At 35.3% G+C, this 10,147-nt stretch overlaps 1 protein-coding gene across 2 annotated transcripts; it reads right to left on the bottom strand.

The window, feature by feature from the left end:
- Positions 1 to 2,628: 2,628 nt before the first annotated feature.
- LOC107826742 (polyadenylate-binding protein RBP45-like) lies at positions 2,629 to 7,727 on the bottom strand. Of its 2 annotated transcripts, none has more exons than XM_016653767.2 (7): positions 7,253 to 7,727; positions 5,637 to 6,105; positions 3,954 to 4,009; positions 3,748 to 3,878; positions 3,576 to 3,672; positions 3,314 to 3,490; positions 2,629 to 3,036 (listed from the first exon to the last, which is right to left on the bottom strand). In XM_016653767.2, exons 1-7 carry the CDS (start codon positions 7,565 to 7,567, stop codon positions 3,034 to 3,036), a joined length of 1,248 nt encoding a protein of 415 aa, XP_016509253.1. In that variant the 5' UTR covers positions 7,568 to 7,727; the 3' UTR covers positions 2,629 to 3,033. The 2 variants fall into 2 exon arrangements, with proteins under 2 accessions (XP_016509253.1, XP_016509255.1); XM_016653769.2 differs by having other exon boundaries at positions 3,314 to 3,487; positions 7,253 to 7,723.
- Between the last annotated feature and the right edge of the window lie 2,420 nt (positions 7,728 to 10,147).

Raw genomic sequence — 10,147 nt, 5'->3', positions numbered from 1 at the left:
CCACAAGGAATTAACCTATCAAATACAGCTACTAGACTCGCACAAATTCACACAATCAATCTTCAGAAGGATTTAAGTAATGGATTAGGTTTTACTAACTAAATATCACGTAATTAAAATATAATAATTAACAACTAACTACGAACAAGTTGTAAACAAGAATTGGAATGACCTAAGGTTGTGATTTCCCGTATTGTCGGAATCTTTTCCGCTACGTTTTTTACAAGTTTGCCTAAGTCTTCTCTACCGATCATGAGCACTCTAACTGTTATAACTCTCTCTCGAGTAATTACCACAATTACTAGATATATTCTCCCGAATTACGCTAGCTAGCATTAAGCACAGCTCACTCAGATCGCACTAAGGTTTCGTTATCCCTAAACCCACCTTTAAACCTCCGTATTGATCCCTCATATACGTTTAGGAGTGATGTTGTTCAACAACTACCTAAATATGCACTCTTTCCCGAGTAATACATACTAAATAGGCACAGCTAATTGAAGGCCTTTCAATCAACCACAAGAATAATATAGTTGAACAAATAGAGAAAATACTACGGTAAATCTATATTAACATAACAAGAAAATCATCCTTCCATAGGTTCCATCAAAACCTTAGATTAGGAATTTAGCTACTCATACTCATAATAACAATATCCCAAATATTGTGCATAATCAAAATAGAGAGTAAAGGTGAAAAGATGTAAAAATGATGATTCTAACTCCAAGGAGTGATTCCACAAGCTCTTCTTGCCTCTAGCTTCCTAAAAATGTTTTGGCTGCTCCAAAAACTGGTCTCCAAGTGGTGTTTTAGGTTTATTTATATGTGTAGAAAAAACCCTAAACGTGTGGGCCGGGTCCTAGTCAAACCCGGAATGAATTAAGTCTTCAAAACTCGGATTGGACCTGGCGTTAGGCCTGGCATCGCCAGCCTAACACCTGAAATTGGGCTGGCCTCGCCAGGCTAAAGCCTGGTCCAGCCTGGCCTTAGGCTGGCCTCGCCAGGCTAAAGCCTGGTCTCTCCTTTTCACTGTTCTCGAGCACACTTTCAACGTTTAAGTATCCCTTTTGCTCTACTTTCATCTCCAATTCACCTACACATAAAATAGACTCCATTATGCACAAATAAAGTGTAATTTATCATTAAAGCATGTAAATGCAAGGTACATAATATACGAAACTATGAAATTATAGCCACACATCAAGAGGCTATCCGGAATTAATCTTAAACCATGTTAGATGCTATTAATTCATTCAAACTTAAGGTTTTTGGGTGAATATGATGATTGCAACATACGTATGAATAAATATACACATAAGTTTATAATAAGAAGATGCATGAAAAAAGGCTGATGAAATCGATGGTGGGAAGTATGGTCAAAAGGCATCACCGGTTAAATCATTTTTTTTAAGTACATGAATAATTCGGTACTTTTACTTTAGGCATTTATTTTGTTGTGTTGATGGGTTATCTCTTTTTATTTTAATTCTTTAATTTGCTTATCGAGAAAAATATAGATACATTTTTCATTGATTTTTGGTTTGTAAAAGAAATAAGTTCAGATAATGAACCGAAAGAATGGTTGCTAGAGCATACTTCTTGTACGAGTGCTAATTGTTTGGGCAAGAGTAAACATCTTCTTTTTACTAGAAAAAAGTTCTTTGTTTTCTCTAATACCCTTGCAACCAAAGAGGTTTGTTTTCATCAAGATAAGCTGCAATTGTGTTCCTTTGTTTTACCTCTAGGTTTCATCGTAAGTTTTAATTTGAACTATTTAAATTTATACAATCTATTTTTAGATGTTTATATTAGTAATTTGACTGTTTATTTTAAATACAAGGTATGTACTACCCAAGAACAAGACAATTATGTTGATAGAGCAAGGGTCTTTTCTCAAATGACTTTTTGTTGTTACTAAAAAAGTTTGTATTTCATTTATATATTTTTCATCTTTTAATATACGAATAATTATAATTTAAATAAGTTTGTTTTCGAAATTAGTAGTCTTAAGATGAAATTTATCCAATTTTAATTTTAGTTTGAACTTTTTATATTCTTAATATTTGAATTTTTCTTAACTAGATAAAACTTAAATTTATTTTGATATCATATACGAGACATTTTGTTGCTAATAAAAAAAAGTTTGCATTTCATTTATATATAATCTCATCTTTTAATATACGAATAATTATAATCGAAATATGTTTTATTCCATAATTAGTAGTCTTAAGATAAAATTTATCTAATTTAAATTTTACTTGGATATTTTATATTCTTAATAATTGAATTTTTCTTAATTAGATAACACTTAAACTATTGGTATCATATACGACCGTGCATCGAGCGGGCAAATTTACTAGTTTATTCCATAAAATTACAAGCACGGGAACTACTGAACCTTTTCTACTACTTCCATGACATGTCACAGCATTTAGAAATCCATGAAATTTATGTTGCACCAGGGATAAAAACAAAATAAGTACCATCTAAATACACAACATCGTCTCAAACTAGAGTAACCGACCTTAATGTAGAAGATGACTGCGAATTCATAATCACACATCTTTAATGATGTCATCTAAAGCAGATACCAGAATAAAACTGACAAGCCATCTAAAGTAAAAGATGGCAATAAACCAGCAAGATGTTATGATTTAAAAGAAATGGTAAACAAGACCAAATCTAGAACAAAAATTAGAAATACAAGTACCATAACAGATCAAAATACACACCATCTGACGTACCAAAACCACGTAAGAATAAAAAGATGCCCTTGATCTCTCTGAGGTCTTTAACATAGCTAGATCACACATATAACCAAAAATGGCACATGTGCAATATAGCGAGAAAAAAGAAATAGAAAAGAAGCCAGCTATTGAAACAGACAGCTGGCCAGAACATAAATGCATCTCCAAGAACCAACCTACAGATAACAAACTATACTACCTCTGCATTCAACTGACATGTTCTCCGCTTTTCAACAACAATGATTTACCATGACGGGAAGCTCTCAGCAATCATTTGACCAGCAAATTACTGCAAAATATAATTCAATTTTATAGCAATGAGGATTCAAATGCAATATGATGAACAAATTGCTGCTGAGTAACTTCTTAGATTCTATTTCTCTAGCACCTCATTTTCTTCACCTAGTGTTACACGGAGGTTAAGAAATCGAATAGGAGACTACAAACTATGATATAACATACAAGGTATGTCTTCACACTCCTAGTAGCATGTGCATATATTCAATGTCATTCCCTACATCAACATAGGCATACAAGATAAAGAGCTCAAATGTTTTGGCAAGTACCTGGGGCTGCTGCGACATTTGCTGCTGTTGCTGTGGAGGTTGGGCATAATTTCCATACCCTGCATAGCCGGCATAGTACATATTTGGATCCTGGGCAGGTGGGGCATAACCATAGGCTTCATATCCTGGTGTATACCCATAATAACCACCATACTGGTTCGGATCAACCTGAGGCTGCTGAAAAAGTGAATATCTTATATCAGATGCCAGCACAATGGATACAGCAGAAATCAGAAAGTAACACTCGGACAAAATTATTAACCTGCTTGTTTGAAGGACTACGACCCCATGAAAGGCGGATGCTTTGTCCACCCAGCTGAGTTCCACTTAAAGCTCGTAGAGCTTCCTCAGCACAACTTCTGCCATAATAATGGCAAGTATGTTAGTTTTCTTATCACCGAAATTGACAAACTTCAGAAGGTGTGTTACTGTACCTGTCAGCAAATTGAACAAAACCACAACGCTTGCCTACTGGTATTTTAACATGAAGCAATTGCCCATAGTGTCCAAAAACCTGCCTGAGATGATCATCTGTTACATTGGAATCCAAGTTTCCAACGAAAATCTGCAATTGATATTGTTTAATATGAGTACAGTTTGAGAGAAAACGTTGAATGCTGATATAAAGAGATGTACTGACGGTCGTATTAGTAGGGTCATCCTCATTTTGAGTTCCAAGGGGACTTTGATATGAAGCTGCAAATGAAAGAGCAAAGGTGAGGGGTAGGGTGGAGAACTTTAATGATGTGTAACATGAGATAAACATTGTACACCAAAGCAAAAAAATAAGCAGTTGAAAAACAAAAGTAAAAGCAACTGTCTCAGAAAATATGGGATTAAGATTTTCTTCACCTAGGAGCACCCACAAATCTTAAAGAACAGTATTGCATGGGATTGAAGATATGGCATATGTGATTGTCCTTTGACATGTACAAAGACCATGAATCAAAGGAACAAATTGTATTGCAACCAAAATTTTGAGAAGGGATAGCAACTTAATAACCCCCTCAAACCCAATAAGGCAGAAATTGCATCAGATGTGCAACACACATGCTAGACACATATTTAGTTCATCAAAGGTCAGGCTAATTCAACATGGTTTCGTCATATATATCAAAATTGTGGTACTCCACTCTGCATTCAATATTAAACAGACACAAGGTCTGATAATCTGGATAAGAAAAGTAAAATTAACATCTCAACTTTCTCAAGTATATACTCGATTTTTTTTTATTTTTTTTTTTGAGTTTGCTTGGGGGAAGAGTGGGGATTGGATGGAAGAGAAACATGCATAATCACATGAATTAAATGTCCTGCTTGCCTAACACAACAGAGATTGGAAAAGAGAGGAATAATCACATGAAGTAGATGTCCTATGTGAGGAAGGACACAAAGATGCCAATCATCTCTTCATTCTCTGCAAATTCAAATATCAGCATCGTTTTTATGTCAAACACACAATAAATTAGGGATCTAAAGGTGCTTTTGAAATACAACGTTTGCAATCCATTCAAAGAACAATTGCGGGCAATTGAGAGATATTTGAAAACATCCCTAACACCATCCTTCGTGAGGGGTTTTCTCTAGGACAAATTCATGAGGTAAATGAAGCAAAATTAAGATGTTTGTAGATAAAGGACCAGAACATCTTAATTTGACAATTGAGACCGACACAATGCTTAGAGGGTACCGTACAGTGAAAATAAAAATGACAGTAGTGGCTGATTAAAGTATATCAATATACAAGAATAAAATGGCTGAATAGTAAAGACAAAATAATCCGAAGAACGAGACCCGAGTAAACAGAAAAAACTGGAGTTGTAAAAAAGTCAACACTGAGAGGATCCGGTAAAGAGAAAATTTAACCACATTTAGATGACTGACCTACACAACACCAGGCCCTAAAAGGTAATCAGTTCAGCTGAAACAAGCTCCAGGCTCTAAACGATAGAACCTTCCATTACCCTGCTTCGAGACAACCGGAGTTTTATAAGATTAAATACTTCAAAGAGAAGTTTTTTTTAGTACTTGAAGGAAATGAAATTATACGCTGGACTTCTCTTCAAAAACTCAAGAGCATAACCGAATGACAGCAAACATACAAACACCATTTAGCTGAGTAAGACCAAAACAGAGAACTAGCGATCCCGAAATAAACCAACAGCATCTTCAAGCTAGCAAAATTCAAACTTCGAGCTCTTTATGACAAATTAGCACAAAATCAAAGATTCAGACGCTAGGAATAACACAAGTATCAAGCAAGGTGGATGAGATGCATTGTTCTTAACTACTCAAGCACATTACAACATGGCCATGGAAATACCTTGCATCTGACCACCCGCACTCTTCTTGTTAGCTGCTGGACCAATGCGCATGGGCCTAGTGGAGCAAAACTTTCCATTCATCTCAGTCATAGCACGTAATTGCTCGCTCTCATCTCCGAATCTAACAAATCCATAACCCTTTGTGTGTCCAGTTGCCCTATCTGTTACAATCTTGGCACCCTTGACTGAGGGATAGTTGGCCCTGAATGTCTCCTGAAGCATGTAATCAGTGACATCAGCTGCCAAATCTCCAACAAATATGGTGTATTCAGGACCATTATCTGAACGTTTTTCACCCGAACCGAGTGATGCCCAGTTGAGCCTAAAATTTTGCTCAATATTAGGCATCAAGGTGCCATTGTATGCTTGTAGATTCCTTTCAGCAGCTGCATGACTATTAAACTCAATAAAGCCATAACCCTCTGATTGTTGAGTTTGCTTGTTACGAATAACTTTAGCAGAGACCACCTGCATAACCAGCTAACAGTTAATGCTTTCTCACTCAACCACCACCAAAGGGGAAAAAGCAGAGAAAGGGGAAAGAAGAAGACTGCTAATAGTTGCAAAACTTCTGTGCACGGTATAGCAAAAGAAGAAAACTAATTCTGCATATGCTTACAAGCATGAACGTAAAGGTATCCACTATGGGAGGCAAGCACAAATTTGCAGCACAAGGTGTATATCAAAGTGTAAGCCCCCAATTATCAAAATCTCCAATTTAGTGGTAAAACATTTACAAAAATAATTTTTGGTGAGATGTAACTGTCAATTCCCCAAGGGAGTCCACATTGGCTGGTACCAGTAAGTAAACTACTCAATTATTGAATCAAAGATACCAACTAATGATAGCACTAATATCATATAAATAACTTAAGGCTCAATGTTTTTTTGGTCCAATAACAGCATACAAGGACATCAAAACCAATGGACTAGCCTTTTCACAAAATCAACAGCAATTGGTTATCAAAAAAAGATGTGCCCTTTTTAGTCATTACCACCCAAACCACTAGCATTTTCTAAGAATATTTTCCCTCACACCAGTTACATGATTAGAGGAAATTACAAAAGAAGGTTCTCTCACAACAAACTCTGCTTAAAGTTGTCTTAAAGTTAACTACCATTTACCAAACAACAGAATACAAGTTAGTACTGTATATAAACTTTATTGAGAAAATTTTACTGAAAATTAAACTTTTTGGGGAAAAGGTTACTGCATATAAACTCTACTGCAGAGTATTCACTTTCCTCAAATAAATATACAAGACACTCAGTAATAATCAATCCAAAAGCATATGACCACAGCAAACACTTATCAATTCTCAAAATTATAAAAAAGATTCAATCTTCCCCATAAAACGTATAGTAGTTTTCACATTAAAGACACGTGTCTTGCATTAATTGGATCAGTGTAAACACCCGGTGCAGGTAAGTTCTATCATTCATATAGCCTGCCAGCTAGTTCAGATTGAGCACTTATTTTAATATCTAACATAATCTGAACAGAATCATTAGCAAGCATATAAACATGTCAATACTAACTTGTAATGTAACTAATAACAATAACGAAAAGTGGACAGCAATGTAATTTCACAAGCTTTGAGTACACATAGAATACCTCTCCAGTCTGTGCGAAGCAGTTATAGAGGTACTGCTCGTCCATCCAAAACTGTAGATCTCCAATCCAAAGTGTACGGATCTCATCAGCACTGGTCGGCTGAGCCGCAGATGCCGTATATTGAGATTGTTGTTGTTGTTGAGGTGGTGGTGCTACGCCTTGCTGCGGCGGTTGCTGATAATAGTAACCGGATTGCTGAGGCGGCGGAACCTGGTACGCTGGCTGCGCCTGTTGCGGCTGCTGAGCCATCCACTGTTGTTGGTACTGTGGCGCCGCCGCCATTGGTGGTGGAACCATTGAACTTGCGGGTTGCATTTTGTTCAAACCCTAGCGGAACCCTATGTGTGGATGATGTGAGAAAGGGGGACAAAAGAGATAATGAATGGAGAGAGATTTTTGTATGATGCAAGTGAAAGGGTATTATGGGCATGCGCGGCTTTTGTTCCTTGGTGATGTGATAGTTTTGACCCATATCAACTTCTAAATATGGAAATACGTATAAATTCTCACAATAATTAAGGCTTTTTCTTCTCTCTTTTTTTTTTTTTTTTGTTTTTCACTCCGTTTCCATATCCGTTTTAGTGGGCGTTTGGACATAACAATTATAAAATTCTAAAATAGGAAAAAAAAATTCAAGTGAAAATAGTATTTGAAATTTAATGGGCGTTTGGACATAAGAATTATAAAATTCCAAAATAGGGGAAAAAAAATTTTTAAGTGAAAATGGTATTTGAAATTTAGAGTTGTGTTTAGACATGAATATAATTTTTGGTTGTTTTTGAAGTTTTGTGAGTGATTTGAGTAAAAAATTTAAAAACAGCTTTTTGGAGTTTTTCAAATTTTCGAAAATTTTCAAAATGCATCTTCAAGTGAAAATTAGAATTTTTATGAGCACACGCTCATTTCGAAAAAAAGTGAATTTTTTTTGAAAAAAGGAAAAAGTTTCTTATGCCCAAATGGTCTCTTAGAGTTGTGTTTGGACATGAATATAATTTTGGGTTATTTTTGAAGTTTTGTGAGTGATTTGAGTGAAAATTTTAAAAAACGGCTTTTTGGAGTTTTTTAAATTTTCGAAAATTTCCAGAATGTATCTTCAAGTGAAAATTAAAAATTGTATGAACAAACGCTGGTTTCGAAAAAAAAAGTAAATTTTTTTTGAAAAAAAAGGGAAAAATTTCTTATGTCCAAACGGGCTCTTAAAATCTGGATTATTGGATGGGAGAATAGTCTTGTAGACACTTATACTTGTTCGTGTTTGTCATCTCGGTTCCTGTACTAAACAAAGTTTCATCCAGACACTTATAAGTGTTCAAAGTCAGTATTTTAAACATCTCTGACCGTTGACCAAGTCTATGTGGCAACTTAACGGCTGAATTTGACAAAATACGTGTATTGCACACATGTAAGGAGCATGAATATTAATATTTAAATCAAAAATAATTAAAAAAGGGAAAGAAAAAAAATACAAACATTAAATTAAAAAGTGAAAGAAGGGTGCTTCTTCTCTTTCACGTTCTGCCTCAGTATTTTAAACATATCTGACCGTTAACCAAGTCTATGTGGCAACTTAACAGCTGAATTTGACAAAATACGTGTATTGCACACATGTAAGGAGCATGAATATTAATATTTAAATCAAAAATAATTAAAAAAGAAAAAAAAAATACAAACATTAAATTAAAAAGTGAAAGAAGGGTGCTTCTTCTCTTTCACGTTCTGCCCCTCCCCTCCCCCCCCTCCCCTTCACGCTATCCCTCCTTCTCCATTAAACCCATTGCAACGCAGATCCTCCTCCTCCACCTCTTCATCAACCAATAATATCCCTAGACATCCGAAATCACCGCCAGATTTGCAGCATTTTTTGGAAAAAATTCTTTCCCACATCCCCATTCCCCAACTTTTTAGCACAAGCTTTTGCAAAGAAAATTAATAAAAATAGTGGAAGAAGATTGTCGATAAAACATGTTTTCGACAAAGTTTTGGGTGAAGTTTTTGGTGATGATAGTCTTTTGGATGGTTATTTTCTAATGGACTATTCTTTTGGTGGTTAGGCAATTTTTACGATTTGGGGCTAAATACATAAAATTTTATCAGTTTATTCTCTTGATTATTTGTAACATAACATTATTACTTGTGGGTCGTTTTGAAGGTATTGGTAAAGATAAAGGGAATGGTGGGGAATAAAGATGGTGAGGGAGGAGGAAGGTGGTAGAGGAGATGGTGGAATAATTTTTATTTTTCAAAAATATGAAAAATAAATTCATGATGATGTGTCAAAAAAATGTGACTGGGACACTGATGTGTCATTTATGTCAGGGATTTGAAGAACACGCGAGATGAGAGGGGTTTAAAATATTAATTTTGAACAACTATAAGTGTCTGGATGAAACTTCGTTGAGTACAAGGATCGGGATGACAAACGCGAATAAGTACAAGTGTCTATCACGCCATTCTGCCTTATTGGATTAATATGGATTTGCACCCTACTAATATTTTTTCCACTCTCAAGTTCAAACTCGAGACCTTGATTAAGAATGAATTGTTGATTCAAAACTAGTTATGTTAAAATCATATGTAATTATGTTCATAGATATGTTAAAATCATATGCAATTATGTTCTGTAACGACCCGGCCGATCGTTTTGAGTATTATAATCATGTTCCCCCATTTACTACTCAATTTATTCTCTATAGTTATTTTTATGACTTACCGGATTAGTTGGTTCGGGCGAAAGGAATTCGAAGTGAAATGAGACACTTAGTCTCATAATTAAAAATTTAAGTTAGAAAAGTGGGCCGGATATGGACCTATGTGTAAACGACCTCGGATTTGAATTTTGATGATTTTTACAGCTCCGTATGGTGATTTTGGACTTAGGAGCGTGTTCGAAAAATT

The sequence above is a fragment of the Nicotiana tabacum genome, chromosome 23 (genome assembly GCF_000715075.1).
Source record: "Nicotiana tabacum cultivar K326 chromosome 23, ASM71507v2, whole genome shotgun sequence".
Taxonomy (NCBI): Eukaryota; Viridiplantae; Streptophyta; class Magnoliopsida; order Solanales; family Solanaceae; genus Nicotiana; species Nicotiana tabacum.
This window is presented reverse-complemented; position numbering and strand designations above follow the sequence as displayed.

What these genes read in the sequence shown, in the direction of transcription:
- LOC107826742 (XM_016653767.2), bottom strand. Translation starts at nt 7,567, where the DNA reads ATGCAACCCGCAAGTTCAATGGTTCCACCACCAATGGCGGCGGCGCCA. An exon ending in TTTGTTCAATTTGCTGACAG is followed by an intron (nt 3,673 to 3,747) that starts GTACAGTAACAC and finishes TTATTATGGCAG; the next exon opens with AAGTTGTGCTGAGGAAGCTC. An exon ending in GTAGTCCTTCAAACAAGCAG is followed by an intron (nt 3,491 to 3,575) that starts GTTAATAATTTT and finishes TCACTTTTTCAG; the next exon opens with CAGCCTCAGGTTGATCCGAA.